This window comes from Lutjanus erythropterus, chromosome 5 (assembly GCF_056507025.1).
Source record: "Lutjanus erythropterus isolate fLutEry1 chromosome 5, fLutEry1.hap2, whole genome shotgun sequence".
NCBI lineage: Eukaryota > Metazoa > Chordata > Actinopteri > Lutjaniformes > Lutjanidae > Lutjanus > Lutjanus erythropterus.
Window position 1 is genome coordinate 17,755,111 of NC_139321.1, and position 15,687 is coordinate 17,770,797.

The following is a 15,687-nucleotide window of genomic DNA, read 5'->3' on the forward strand; positions in this document are numbered from 1 at the left end:
GTTGACAAATTCAACCAAATTCTGAAAGACTAAAACTAAAGACAAGTACAAAGTTTATGTCAGTTCAGCTTTTTCATGCCTAGTTTCAGTTTTTAAGTTTAGTTTTAGTTAATTATAATAACACTACTTGGCAGAGGTCTCAATTCATGACACTGCTAATCTTCTGGTCTAAAGCCAAGGGTGCAGATCTCATTATAACTTAGTGGTTGTCATGTAGCACAAAAAAAAAATTCAGCCCTGGACTCATCCAAACCAACCCTTTAAAGTACCAAAGTCACACAATAACAAAACCAAACTTGAGAGACCAACAACTAAAATTACTGGTTATTTACATGGAGTCCTGTTGTTTTGAAGACCGTGACACAGCAGCTGTTTCTGGTTAAACAAAAAGTTCTAACTGTATAGAGATCATTTCCATAATGTTGTCAGACACTTAGAAAAACAATCTGAGCCTGTCAGTGGCAAAACAAGCCCTTTCAGTGGGCGTACTTTAACAGGCGCTGTCGCCTCCAAGGATTATGATGCAGGCGGCCGTTTTGCGACTGACAGCTGAGGTGATCTCCTGGACCAATTACAAAACTTTTTACCTATCAGTCATTTAGATCCCAATCTATGCAAAAATAACCATTTTTAAAAATAACAGAATTTCCCTCAAAGATGCAATGCAATGCAACGGTTTAGACCACTGAGCAGGAGGGGTTACATAAACACACTTTGAACAAAACCTTCAAAAAGTGTTGTCTTTATCTGTGGATTATTTCAATTGCCTAATTAATTTGGAAATAACTTACTGGGGGGACAACTTTGTGCCAAGTTTAAAACGCTAATATAGCTTATGCTCCGTACTGAGTGCAGACTGCTGAAGCATGGCCTCACAAATCTGCCATCTTCACTTTAGCGGTATGTTTTATATCTCAGTGAGGTCTCTAATCCCCCTCCAACACTAAAACGATCAGTAAATCTCATCCCTGGAATGGGTTAATGATAACATCTCTTCCATATAACACAGCAAATAAAACGATAACATAAAACAGAATGACATGTTGATGTAAATTTTATTTACAAACCAGATTTACAGACACTAAGAGTGCAAACAGGGAGGCTGAAAGCAATAATGGGGCTTGAGAAGCAGAATTCATCACCGCTGACAAGACAAAACGAAACAAACCGAGGGGCTAAGACAACGGCTTCAGCGGGGGGAAGAGACAGAAAACAAGCCGAGGGAAGAAGCGGTGAGAAGAGAAGAGAGAAAGAAGGAAAAACGCTTCAGTCGTGATACATTTTGAAGATACAGCTTTTGATGACGCCCATGTATCTGTCCCAAACGACCTGGTGTCTGAGGGGCAGAAAACACAGACAGAAAGAGACTGTAAGTGAATGGTGCAAAGAGGTACTGTAAAAGTCTCAGAACAAACTGTTGTTGTGAAATCTGGGTGAAGAGAGTAAATGAGGCAATCTTTGTCAACTCTGTGTAATGGGGGGGGGGGTCTATGTTTCTTTTTATGAATATCTCTTTGTTGAGTATGTAGTGGTGCAGAGCTGTGTAAACCCTTAACTACATTCCAGAGTGTTTGCATGAGAAACAAGGTAACTACAGTTTAAGAAATCAGGGCCGAGATAGGGTGACACCCACTGGCAGAACAGGGACGTCAATATTAGAGACGGTTTTAACATACAATTTCATGCTGGAGCAGCATTTAATGACTGCCCAAGTGTATCTCGTTATTGGGTTGTTGGTTAGTTTTACCAAAGTTCTCTACAAAATTCTGACTGTTTTTAGTATGGGTCATCCCCTCTGGGAACTGATAACTTAGGCAGGTGGGGCTGATTGGTAAAACTTTACAAAATAAAAGCAACTCACTTGAATGTGTCGAGTATGTGTGCAGAGTTGGTGTAGTGGGTGAGGTAGAGTTTCATATCGGCTGCTGTCCATCGGTCCGAACGGCACGGCTCAATAAACTGTGGGGGCAACAAGAAGGGGAGGTGTCACACCGTTTTAAAGGCAGAATTTACTCTGACTGACTATAACTCACTACAAATTATGTTGCACCAAACTTTTTAAACAATAAAATTGTTTCATTTTTTAAATATCTGCCATTTTAAGTTGGATTGAAGAAAATAATGAAGTTCCTCAAATAAAGTCAGAGGAGAAATATAAACATACATATATATACATATATATACATGAAATCATAAAATGATCATGATATGTCATAAGGAAATGTCTGAAGTCAAACTACTTGCTCCTCCAACAACAGTTATACAGCCAATATGTTCTCCTTTGAACTTTTATTCCAGATCCAGAATGTCTGTTTTTGTTTGCACATTTCACATTTTTTAGAGTTAAAATTAATGTTGAATGTTCGCTGGACGGGTTAGTGTCTGTTTATGAGTCATAAGAAATCCTTAATAATCTTTTAGGAGGACCGGCTGTTCTTCACGGTTAAACTGAGCAATATGGTAACAGAGTTTGGCTTGAACTTCAATTCCAGAGCGTGTATTTTTAGAGCAGTGGGCTTTTGTTTTCAGGATAACAGGCTTCGCTTTACATTGACAGCTACTCAACTTACAATGTAAGACTCATTGTCCTGGTATGATGTTGTGCTCATGTACATTCAGCATCCCATCGGCCTGCAGGCAACCTGCCTGATCTTCAAGCCCGGGGAGGAAGGGGCAGGAGGAAAAAACTCGCTTCAACCATACATTGTATATTAAACAGGATATCAACTTATTTAATATATTCTCTATGGCTTCAATTCGCTATTTGGCCTGTTATACTCATTTTTGAGAATGAGGGTCTTACATATTGCTCCTTTAAGGGCCAGACTCAAACCAGTTGAGTTTTATGATGTGTCTCTTCTTTTTTTGACTCCACTTTCACTCCACCAACAGTCTGCTAGTTGCTGTCAGGCAGTCTCTCTCTGTGCTGTTGTCTGTTTAATAATCTTTAATTATTCGGTCATCTTGTTCCATTAACAAGTTTTTTCTCAAAGGAGGAGAAATCACAGTTTCTCTGTCAAGCCATCATGAAGAGGCTTACTAGGCTAACATATATTTTAGCTACCTAGCAAACAACGTGAGGTTTTGTTAACTTTTTAGCTAGCCAGAAAAACATGTAAGTTTTTTTGATAGTTACAAAATAATGTTTAACTTTTTAAGTAGCCAGCAAACAGCGTAATGTTTTGTTGAGGAATACTAGAGCAGCCTAAAGTTCACGGTCTTCCTTCCACTTTTATACTTAATAGGTCCAGACACCACGTAACTTTATTTATTATTCATTGATTTTAATTTGGGTAAGCACGTATCTCCATGTTGATCAAACTCATTTAATTTCAGTTACATCAATAAGCTTGGATTTACTAAATGCAAATTAGTTTTTAATGAAACAAAGTTCTGCTCAACTTTAAATCTGGATTTACTCATTTTAAGCTTGTTTTGTTAAACTCTGATTAGGATTTATCTTAGATTAGATGAATCTTTGTTGGTGTAACCCTGTCTAAAAGTACAAACCTTCTCCACAAGATCAATGAAGAAATCTCTGACATCTTTTGTGTTGGTTAACTTTGCAGCGATGTTGACGAGGCCTCTGGAAAGATTCTACAACAAGGAAAAGCATGAAATTACACCTTTCCAGATGACAGGTTACTGAGGGATTACATTTAGGATGTTATGAGGATATAATGTTTCTCACCTTGAAATTAGCTTCCATTTCATTAAAAGCTTTTGTCTTTCCTCTGAGAGCTGTACAGACCAGACTGAACAGAGAGAAACGGAGAAATTCTGAGTAAGAGGGTGTGGATAAAATTATAATTAAAGCCAGAATGTTTTTCAGTTATCAGCGAAAATGTGTTTCTGTTACCTTTTGTGTTGATCCAGCAGATCTTTGTCAGTGATTAAAATCTTCAGTTCTTTCAGCTCTTGTAAAAACTCTTTATCGAGATCCACATCCATGTCTTCCACCATGTTATCTACAAAGAAACAAGAGAAAGTCAGATGCTGTCAAATCAGTTTAAAGGATGTTTCTTCTTATTGATATTAGCACTGATTACTCTTATTCTTCTTTAAGGTATTTAATTATTGTGACATTACTTAACTTATGCGTATGTCTATAAACATTTTGTACTTTAGACTTGAATAATTGGTAACAAATTTGAAATTCATCTCTATTCTAATGAGGATCTGCAAAACCTGAGGGACCTCTGCTGGTCAGTGGGTCTCACTGAATGAAGCATCACTCTAATTGTTCCTTATTCATAATAACCAACACTGACAGCATACCTACTGTTCTTATGTAAGACAGTTATTTTAAGCCCTCTTCCTATTTTGTCTCACACTTTCGAATGTTTTTTTTTAGATTCTTGTTCTTCTTGGATTTACCATGAATGTTTTATTGCTCTGTAAGCCTCAGACTAAGACAGATTAAGATAGTTCCGTCTGATTAATGTATTGGTTACATAACTGATTTAAAAATGCTGTACATGTCCCTTAAATCTCAGATAAAAATGGCAGCAGTCAGCCAAAGAACACAAGAAAAATGACTCACCCACAGCTCCAACGGTCCAGTTGTTGATAAGCTGCCCAGCACAGAAAGCAAAGTCCTGGAAAGTGAGATACTGCAGCTTTCTTTTCCCTGTCTCAAAGCGATTGTTGGCAAAGAAAACAATGGCGGCATAATCCCTGAAACAAGCAGAGAAGGTATTCTAGGAGCAAGCAAAAAAAAAACTAAGCAAGACAATCAAATATAACTTTGTGTTCTTAAACTAGTTTGAAAATCCTGAACCCCTTTCTTCTTTTCTGGTGCTGTTTTGTTAGAGTTTGCTAACAACACAAATCCATGTAGTAATTCATCATAACACCTACAACAAAACAGATTTGAAGCAGCACCAATATTGTGGAAAATAAACCTGAGGCAGAAAGGCTTCTCCTCTGTTGTTCTCACTGATTACCTTGCAAGCTTGTCAGAGAGAAGAAAATGCTGACGTATGTTCTCCACCAGGGGTCCCTTCAGCTCTTCCACAACTTTGAAAACACGTTTGAAGTTGTCAAACTGAAATTAAACACATGACGCAGGAGTTTTACTCAAATACTAAAAAAACGTGACTCGTGTAAAACCTGCACGGGTGCTTGGTCTGCAAGCTGCAGCTGCCACATCACAACTTATAAGCTGAACCCACTGTCAGAAAAATATTAGACTATAAAAGATTGAAACATTAAAAGTGTCAGAGATGCTGCTTGTCAGTGAAACCAAAACAAATATAAATTCAGTACAAAATAAAGCTAGACTGCTAATCAAAGTATAACATACGCCAATATAAAACAGAGGGTCAGGTTAGGAACAGAAACAGATACACATCGTTTCACAGCAAAAACGCGGTTCAACGTTAAGATTTTTTTCCCACCTTTCCGGTCAGACAAGTGGGTTAGAAATCTAATTGCCCGAAGTCGATATTTACTCGCCCCTGTACAAATTATTTTATTTATTAGCAGATATCAAATAACAACAAAGACTAAAGTTAATTGTCATGTTTACTCAAGAGCTGCAACATCTAGAAAATGTCTAGAAAATATTGAAGCTTGTCCATCCTAGTTTCAAGTCCAAGGTGATGTCTTTAAATATCTTGTTTTGTCTAAAACTCAAACATATTCAGTTTAATGTTACAATAAACAACAATAAACAAAGACAAGTGGGAAATTTACATATCTGAGAGAGATTATCTGCCATTTTTAACAATTAATCAGTGATGAAAATAGTTTTATAGTTTAATTATTTTTTACCACTTACCTACTGAGTTGCCAGATGTACTTGCCCAACACAGCATTTTACATGTTGAAATAACATTTCTACAGCGATCCTGTGTTATGGTTATCAGTTACAGGCATTTCTTGCAGTGTAGACTTTATAGTATTCCAGGAATGGCTGCCATATTTTTGGGAATTTATTAAGCAAGCCCCAAGTGGTATATCTGAGCTTTTCCAACTTCAAATGGCCCATTATCTCCTCAACCCAGCAGCTATACATAGGGGATATGCATAGCTGCTGAATTATTTCAGATTGGATCGTGTGAATGATTGAGTCATCGCAAAGAACCTCACTTAAGTCATCCTCCCAATTTTGATTTGGGATCATCCAAGGAGAGTGAGGCCACCAGCAGTAAAACATCATAAACGTGAGAGAGAGAGCTGTTGTCAGTGGGGTCATCCTGGACACAAGTCCTCCAACCAGTTGGTGGGAGTTTGAGAAAGGAATGAAGTGAAGTTTTTTGTTTTTTGTTTTTTGTTTTAAACAGTCTGATTTGGTGGTACTGGAGAAGTGAGATTGTGAAATGCCAAATCCTCTGACTATCTGGGTGAAACATGAAAATATTGTCTTTGAATGAGTCTGTCTCTCTGCTCAGGCCATTTCTGGACCACAGCTGATATACTGTGTCCAACACTGAGGGTGTAAACAGTGAAACGCTGGTGAATAGCATACAGGAGAATCCTTGTCTTAGTGGGTCCTACACTGTGCCTTTTATTCCTCTGATAAATAGTGAGCACTGCCCAGAATGCACTTACCTGCCGTCTGCAGCTCTTCAGTGTCACACCCGTCTTAGCACCAATATCGTCCAAGTCTTTCTTGGTTCCTTTGGACAGTTTCTTTCCCAAGACCTCGCGGACAAATGCATCATCAAAAGCATAGTATCTAAACAAGAAAACACAGAGAAAAGAGGGGAAGCCTGTAAGAATATGTTCTCATTTACTATGTCATGCCATGGTAAGATCTGCTTGGACAGGAGAATAACCTAGTTTAAGGAAGACCATGACATTGATATGAGCGTGATATACCTTCAGATCGGACAATGGAAACTAGGGATGCACAATCATATAATGCACAGCATATGTATCGTCCATTACAGGCTTTAAAATGAAATCTTGACTCAAAACTACCATTTCTGCTAATATGACAGGCCGACAAGATATTGCTTTACTTATGTACATGCAACACGAGAATGTCTGCAGTGAGGAGATTTTGTGTCCAAAACAGACACGAAAGTTGCTATTTGCAGTGACTGCCTAGCATATGTCATCTGACATCAAATTTAATTTAAGAGCTGTTACCTAGACCATTATGATAAATTTGTGAAGATCAAATAGAAACAGACACCAGCGGGGGGAAAAAATACTGTCAGCAGTAGTTTTCTTAGTTTGCCCAATGAATGTGCACATTTTGAAAACCATAGTATTTTATGTCTGCATCTGCCAGTGAGCCATAATGAAGTGTAGGCATAATAACATGTTAATTCCACTACATAAGAGACTTGATATTCTCTGCAATTAGGAGGGAAAAACTATGTGCATACATCAGTATCGGCCGAAATTAGTTAGAAAATATAAGCATATTGGCAAATATCGATTATCATGCATCCCTACTGGAAACACATTAGAAAACTGAAAGAGAATTAATAGGAGAATATTTTCTGCACCTCTCTATGAGGATGGCTTGTCGATGAGGTGGGATCTGGAACAGCAGCTGGTTGGCTAGTTTGGTTGGACTATGCAACAGACGCTCACACATCTGGAAAGTCCTGTACTGGTCCATGGTGTCACTCAGCAGAACATCTGCGCTCGCCTCACACTCCTCCATCACTCCTCCCTCCATTCGCACCTTCACTGCATCATTTACTGTGGAATAAATCAGACATGTTTGGTTCACAGGGGTGGAGATCCAATCATGGCTGGGCTTATGTGGAATAACTGGTACAGATACTGATGTGGTGTGAATATACAGCAGCAGTAAGTTGCTACTCCATCATACAATATAAGTGAAAGTTGAGGATGTAAATGCTTCCGTATGTCTGCAGCTCATTATAGGTTTAATTAAGTTTTTCCAATGCTGTCACAAATTAAGCACATTACTGGTGCCTTGAGATTTTGTGCCAATCATTCGTTATTGCTGCAACATAGAACAAGATACAAAAAGTTAAGAATTAATTTTAATTAAGTATATCAGTAGTTTTATGCATTACTTTTCCTATACAGAGGCAAATTGTGTTTTGAGATTTTGGCTTGCCCTTTCCTGTGTCTTGGGCAAAAAAGTTTGAAAACCACAGCACTATAATACAGTACAGAACTGTATATAAAATATAGCTTACTCTAGTTTCACTGGTACATCTCTTTGACTGTTTTTGGCAGTTTGACATAAGCATCAAGGAGACTATGTCTTGTTTTGAGAGATGATGACTTTCATTTTCCCATCGTGATATCAATGTGCACGCAGCAAACAGAGCTAACAGCAGAAGCAGATAGGTTAGCGTGATGTGAACTCAAGTATAATGTGAGTAAAGTTAAAAAATAGTATTGCTGTAGTTCTTTTTTTTTTCAAAATGACAAGACCCAAAATGAACACTGCAGGCAGACTACCAGATCACTGCAACAAATTATTTAAGAGCCTATGTAAAGGAATGATTCTGTCACAAGCTTCTTCACTCTGATTGTTTTCCGCTGTATGTCCAATCTTTTCATTTATCTCGTGAACCCTCGGGTGGACCTGACCCACAGATTGGGAACCTCTGCATTTTACTGTGTTTAATTAGACTCCAAAAACACTCGTATTGAGTGCATGCTTATAAAGTAAGAACTGTGTAGAGGCAATGCTACTCATCAGTATATCCACAGTGTCCTGGAGTACACTGTGACCCACAAACCCATAAATATCAGGTGTGATACATACCTGTATATCCATCCAACCAAAGCTGGTAAACCTCTTCATCCATAATAGTGGTGTTGCCCACAAACACATCCAGCTCCATTGTCATCTGTGTGGAGACAAAGCAGCAACAGCAAGTGGGTCAGGAGATTTTTGACATTTATTTGGCTAAAGCAGCCATCATCAGTCATCTGACAGATTAACTCGTGTCCAACACAACTAGCCAGAGTTAACGTATACCTTGTTTTGATTGTTGTCCCAGCCAGTCTCCTGCAGGAAGCTGCAATAAAAGATACCGTGTAAAGAGTACCGTTAACTTCCTATTGACTGTATTTCAATTTTCGTTCCATGGCGACCTAATTAGCCAACTTCCTCCATTAAATGCTAGCCGTTAGCCTCCTGTGCTAGCCTCGTCGCAAACTGAGCAGCGTCAGCAGAGACCAAACTGACAACCAGACAACGAAACGGAAGGTTATGACCAAATTAACGTGAGGTCATATACACGTAATAAGCTCTCGTTCTTTAAAAAACGTACATCTACCAAACAGCACTTTCACTGTACTGCCGCGGGTGCGCAGTGTCAACAAACTGTCAACAACAGCAGTCATGCAACATTAACTTCCGGCTTTGTTACGTCACCGGAAAAGCTCTCTACATTTACGATTATATTAAATGTCTCTCATCAGCTGCCTCCTCAAAACAAATTATTGCGGCAGTAAAGTCAGTTAATTTTACAGGCTATCATAAGTTTTATATTCAATGTCCATATGTTGTTTAAGTGCATATTGTAACCTACAATAAATAGTGGTCCAAAGACCTCCAGGGGTCCGTGTCACTCTGCTAGGGGTCAGTGAAAAGTTTTATCACGATGTCATAACTATCATTTATTTATGTATTTATTTTCACAAATTGAATCAAATATTATTTTATTGTTTTTAATCTAAGATTGCATTCTCTCTGAAGGAACAAACATGGGGGGGTTCTTGGAGGTATATTTTCTATCTTGTAATGGGTCCTTGGCTGAGAAAAAAAAAATAAATCAGAACCTCTGTTCTAACATACAGTATACGTTGTGCAGCACGAATAAGTGACTTAGTGTGTGTAGTAAACCAAAACCTTCATCTGTGTATAATTAAAAAAAACAAATTATTTATTTCCACATATTGTTCCTAATACATCTTGTTTTGTTTTTGGTGTTTTGTTTTTGTTAGCTTGTTTGCAGGATTATGTAATTCTTACAAAATCTGAGTTGGTAGAGATTATGCTTTTATTCTGAAACAGTCATTCCGGGAGAGTCATTTTCGCTCCGGCGTCAGTTTAAAGCCAGTACCTCCCTCTGTAAGAGCCTTAGACGTAATTGGTTTGAGCATCATCATTCCGCTACATTGTAACACTGAACGTTCTATCAGGTTCGTCCCAGCGTTCTATCAGTGTAGCAGTGGTTGTGTGACTGCGACTGTTGCCAGTCAGATTGTTCCAGCGTTCCAGTGACAACAGAGCCAGAGCAGACGTCATTCATCCATTATGGGTAGAATGTGGCACGGTTCTGAGGCTAATAACTGCATTAATAATGCGTAATAATAATAGTAGTAGTAATAGTATATCATCTCAAGTAGCCTATTTATCCTTTCGATTTGAATTCACGTGTTTAAATGACCAAACAGTGAGTTTTGCTGATTATTGAATGAACACACAAATATAAATGCAACATTTTAAAATCAATCCAAGATAAAGCCGTGATGGAGAGTATTTTTCTATCAATAACATTGTACAGTTTTTTATTATAGTATTTTATAATTATAGTGCTCTATAGTAGGCTACAGTAGTTTGTTAGAATACCATTATTATGAAAACATCATAATTAGTTTCATATTTGCTTAATTGATACAAGCGTGCTATAGGTTTATTTATTTCATGTTGTTTGTTTTATTACCCACCTTTACTGTGTCTGGAGCAGCACTAGTACTGGATTTTTGGGGCAGATACTGATACTGATATTAGAGAGTAAAAAAAAATCCATATCAAGATATTGGCCAATTTTTTACTATGGTATATAATATACAGAATATATCCATAAACACACATTATTTGCAATGATCCAGTGGCTAATACTTGTGACAAAGACATGTAATGGAGGCAGGATACTTTAAGAATAAACTTTGTGGTCCAAAATGGGATCAGGGAACTAAAACAGTAACGTTTCACTGGTATTTTTTTTTTTAAGAATTAGGAATAAAAAACAAAACAAAACACAAATACAGTAAAATATATGTATATATTAAACCTGAATTAAGGAAAAGGATCAAATATACAAAGAATGCAGCCTAAAAAACTTTGGTTTTATATGTTCATATCGGACAAGATATATATACTGATAGCAATATAGACCAATGTAGCTATAATACTGGTCTAGTAATATTGGTCAATCAATATATCGGTCGGGCTCTAATTGTGTTTCCCCACTTACTATATGCACCCAAACCTATAGCTGAAGGGGCTGCTTACATTCCTTGCAGCATGCCAACATGGGGCCCAGAACCTGTAAGGACCTGCTATACTGTCTGCTGCTGAGTCAAAACTGAGCTGTAAAGTCGGCCCGTATTTAATCCTATTGGCAAGTCTCAGTGCAGAGGGTGCCTGATATTTCTAATACTGGGCACCCTGAGTGACTTGGACAATAAACCCAACATACTCCGTAACTGGGACCTATATCACTTTATAGTACAGACCTCAACCCCAACAAGCCATTCATTTAAGTAAGTTAACCATAAATGGCAGGACAAAAATCAAAGACAATGGGCGATTATGGGACAACTCAAATTACAACAGTGCATTTGGCAGTCAGGCAGCAGCCTATTGTTGATCTCTGCCCTTTGATTTGTGCTCTTAGTTATTTTAAAATGTGTCGGATCAGAGATAGGCCTCTGTGTGAGCACTGCCCCCCCTCTATGCGCTTTGCTTGCTGCGTGTACACAATCTGCTCTCTTTTCCTCCGGCGATTAATCTAAATAAATCCCTGCAAATCCCTCTCCTCGCCCTCCCTTTCTGTGTTTCTGCATGTGTCCTTCAAAATCACAACATAAGGGAAAACGACTCAGTCAACATGTCTTTTTGTCGACTCGGATCTCTCTCTGCTGCACATCAACACTCTCATTTCTAACCTCACATGACACCCTGATTCCATCCCCTGCTCCCCCTTGCACGGTTAACACCCTACATTGTTATGGCCTCAGTGAAACAATGGAGGTGGGACAGAGGGCGGAAGGATGTGGCTGAATGCCTCAGCATAAACCCGTGGAAAAAAAGCCTGCAGTCACACTTTCCGCCAGAGTTCTTTGAAAAGAAACGAGCACAACCAGGAGTCACTCAGGATACAACACTGTATATAGGTTACTGTAAATCTTTCTCTGAAGTGAACTCTAAAGGCTGAGTATTTCTCATGTTTTGCAAAGATGTGGGGATAAAAAGAGATATATATGTCACATGTCTTTAGTCTTTGTACATCAGTTCATTCCACTGAACAGAAATTCCCGGAGGAAGTGGCTTCACACAGGCCCTTCCTACTCATTTCCTTTGTAAATTGAGCTTGATCCATGTTGTTTTAGTTTCACAGCAATGTAACTGTAAAAGATATGGTTTTGAGTCCAAATGGGGGCGCACAAGTTCCTCAGTAAGAGAGCACATGGAGCACATCTTCACCCTGACATCTTGATGTTTTATAATAATGTAGCTGAGATGGACAGAGTGAGTTCAGTTCAATCACTGCAGCGGCTCGATTCTGTTTTGCTGTTTACGACCAGGCCATAAGTGTGGTATGCGAAGAGCAGCTAGAAACCTCAGAGGAAACCGCAAATATTTGTGATTACTATCTAACCGACGTGTCAAAGCAGCAGCCATCATAAAAAGTGACACTTCCGGTTAAGTCCTTCAAAATAAAACCAACACTTCTGAGGGAAAGATTGTATTTGAAACACAAGTAATACCCTTATTTTTTTTCATTAGTTTCATTTTCGTTTTTTTTTTTTTTCGTTCACTTAAAATTCATTTGAGTTTCATTTAGTTTCCAGAGTTTGTTTGCACATTTCAATTTCATTTTTATTATTTAGAATGATTAATTTTCCTAATTTCAGTGTTAGTTTTAGATTTGGATTTTTTGTTGTTGTTGTTGTTTTTGTTTGTTTGTTTGCTTTTTTTTGAAGCAGCTTTTTTTTTTAGTTTTGTTAGATTTCCAGGTAGGTTATACAATATAATTACAGTTAGTTATTGCTTTTTTCTAAAGACTAGGTTTTATTTTAGTTACAGTTAAATAAAACGTTTTCACACACCTACTTTTAATTTTCAGTTTATATTTACTTAATTTTAATTACTCTGTAACACACCACCGATGAAAATATAAAACACAATTATTATTCTCAGTTAACCTGTTCAGGCTCAAATTGTGTGTGTCTTATAATAATCACCTCAGTTTAGCAAAGACTACCACACAAAACGCTTCACAAGGACATGATACTCTCTATTGCCTATGTGAACCCCAGAGGAGACCACTGTCGTTTTGAATATCTAGCTAATATTAGCTCAGCTGAGTGTTTTTTCTGGCAACATTTATCCGTGGTGAAAAGAGTTTTACACGTCATTGTGAGGAATGCAGGTTAACACTCAAAGAATCCTAATCAAGAATCATTAAGAACCGAAAAGACAAGGGGAATCGGAATCGAAATCAGAATCATTCAAATCCAATTAAGTGTATACCAAACTCAATTCTTCACTTTCATTAAAATAAATTTATGCTTTTATTTTGACGGCTGCATAGACTGGTTTCCGGCAGTGTTCCAGCTTGACACGCAGGTCGCTGCTTAACGGAGTCATAGCCGTGAAAGTGGCGGAGGCGGACATTGTTGTGGTAACAGTCCAGCCCCGGAGGATGAACAGAGATGATGCACTTATTTTGAGCGGATAGACGGCCAGATTGGATTGTGATTTATTTTGTTTTTATACACACAAAGAATGAATCGTTTGTAAAAAACAAAAGCTGCTGCTGCACCGCACGGACTCATCCTCCTGCAGCCAACCAGCGGAGCGGAGTTCATTGAGCCGAGGCGAGCCGAGCGGAGGGAGCACAGCCTGATGAGACGATGCCAGCGACGTAAAAATCACAACATCTGCAGGGTGTGCGTCCGAGGCTGCTGGATTAAGCCTCCGTGGATCGAGCGGGCCTTTGTACGGTACAGTACAGAACAAAAAAGCTCACGGGGCGGCTGTTGCATTCAAAACATTTCACGAGAAGGTAAATTAAGGACAGTTGTGTTCTTGGAGGCCTTTTGGAGAACACATCCTGCTGCTGTGAGGATGACAGATTGACATTAACGGTGCGTCTTCATACACGACCTCATTAAGGCGTCATTACCCACGGAGAACAATCACCGGGCTGAGCGCAGAAATAGGACTGAAGACAGACATCTAAATTAAGATATCACATGTTTCTGCTATGATTTGGCCTCCGGTGCTGTCGTGATCGCACACATGACATCTGGAGCACACTGGATGCAGATCAAGACGAGGATGCATTGAGGCGTCCAGCTACATCTCAGCGCTTTTCATAGATATTCTCAGGTACCCTCTTGGTTTAGGTTTTTTTCTAGAAAAATGAGCAGCGAAGGGGAGATCATAAACAGAGAACTGTCAAAGATGTCTGACGAGGATCTGCTGGCGTGCTCCAAAGAGGAGCTGGTGAGCCGGCTGCGTAAAGAGGAATCGGATAAAATCTCAGCTCTCATCCAGCGAGGCCGGCTGATAAAAGAGGTAAACAAACAGCTGCAGGGACACCTCCTGGAGATCAGGGAACTGAAAGTCATCAATCAGCGCCTGCAGGAGGAGAACGTGGAGCTGCGGGACCTGTGCTGCTTCCTGGATGATGACCGGCTCAAAGTGAAGAAGCTGGCCCGGGAGTGGCAGCTGTTCGGGCACCACGCAGCCAAAGTGATGCGGGAGGACCTGGGCGGGTACTTGAAAAAGCTGGCGGACCTGGAGCGCATGCAGGACGGGCTGGTGAAGGAGAATTTGGACCTGAAGGAGCTGTGCCTGGTCCTGGAGGAGGAGTGCGTGAGCAGGAGTGACTCCAGCCCCGGAGGCTCCACCGAGCTCAACCTGCCCTGCATGGTGGCCCGGGACCTGGGGGATGGGAGCTCAAGCACAGGCAGCGTGGGGAGCCCGGACCAGCTGCACCTGGTGTGCTCACCTGATGACTGATGGTGGCAGGTGGATGTCAGCAGCCAGGGCTTCTCCCACTCAGTAGTGCAGGCATTGTACCAGAAAGTGTGGGACAACCTCACACAAATTGCAACATTAATGGATTTTCTGTCCCCAATATGTTCTGCATGAGAGAAAAAGTCTTAAGGAATCAGATGAAGGGAATGTTTTGGAAAAATATCTTTCAGTGCAGGCATTTTGTGAGAAAAAAAGTGAACCTCGCAGAAATTTCAACAGAAAATCTAATAAATGTGTTTGTTACTCATAAAAGTCTCCTCTATAACATATAAAAAGTTCTAAGAGATCCAAGTGGTGGTTAAAAGGTAGATCATTTTCTCAATTAAGTGATTAGTTGTTTGGTCTATAAAATGTCAGAAAATAGTCAAAAATGTCATCATTGCTTCCCAAAGCCCAAGATGACAACCTATAATGTCTTATTTTACCCACAACCCAGATTACTGTTATAAAGGTGTAAAGAAACCAAAGACATGTTCAGATTCACTAAGCAGAAATCAGATAATTTTGACTTTTTGTTTCTTAAAAAATGACTCAAAACAAGTAAGTAATTGTCAAAATAGGTTGAAATTGTTGCAGCTCTACACTTTTTCACTTCCTAAAATAATAATTAAAACGACATCCCTATATATTAGTATACTTCTATACATGGTAACACAAATTGGCACTGATCCATATAAATGTTGGCACCAATTAACATAAATTTAAGATAAATGTGTTTAGTTTTAGGGGACACTAGG

The 15,687-nt window shown here is 39.1% G+C and overlaps 2 protein-coding genes across 2 annotated transcripts; one reads left to right on the forward strand and one right to left on the reverse strand.

Moving 5' to 3' along the window:
• Positions 1 to 1,036: 1,036 nt before the first annotated feature.
• On the reverse strand, positions 1,037 to 9,305 carry fibpa (fibroblast growth factor (acidic) intracellular binding protein a). The gene is made up of 11 exons (XM_084718950.1): positions 8,927 to 9,305; positions 8,711 to 8,795; positions 7,464 to 7,662; positions 6,556 to 6,682; positions 4,947 to 5,047; positions 4,544 to 4,677; positions 3,860 to 3,968; positions 3,692 to 3,755; positions 3,511 to 3,597; positions 1,862 to 1,959; positions 1,037 to 1,336 (listed from the first exon to the last, which is right to left on the reverse strand). The coding sequence occupies exons 2-11, from the start codon at positions 8,793 to 8,795 to the stop codon at positions 1,267 to 1,269; spliced, it is 1,074 nt and encodes a 357-aa protein (XP_084575076.1). The 5' UTR covers positions 8,927 to 9,305; the 3' UTR covers positions 1,037 to 1,266.
• Positions 9,306 to 13,320: 4,015 nt separating this feature from the next.
• Positions 13,321 to 15,571, forward strand: ccdc85b (coiled-coil domain containing 85B). The gene has a single exon (XM_084718385.1). It carries the CDS (start codon positions 14,330 to 14,332, stop codon positions 14,930 to 14,932), a length of 603 nt encoding a protein of 200 aa, XP_084574511.1. The 5' UTR covers positions 13,321 to 14,329; the 3' UTR covers positions 14,933 to 15,571.
• Positions 15,572 to 15,687: the final 116 nt, after the last annotated feature.

Bases quoted from the DNA above. Each gene is read 5' to 3' on its own strand.
- ccdc85b (XM_084718385.1), top strand. From the start codon at position 14,330: ATGAGCAGCGAAGGGGAGATCATAAACAGAGAACTGTCAAAGATGTCT.
- fibpa (XM_084718950.1), bottom strand. From the start codon at position 8,795: ATGACAATGGAGCTGGATGTGTTTGTGGGCAACACCACTATTATGGAT. The intron at 6,683-7,463 runs GTGCAGAAAATA...TTTCTTGTTTAG, and splicing joins CAAGCCATCCTCATAGAGAG to ATACTATGCTTTTGATGATG. The intron at 1,960-3,510 runs GTTTGTACTTTT...TTGCCCCCACAG, and splicing joins TCATTGATCTTGTGGAGAAG to TTTATTGAGCCGTGCCGTTC.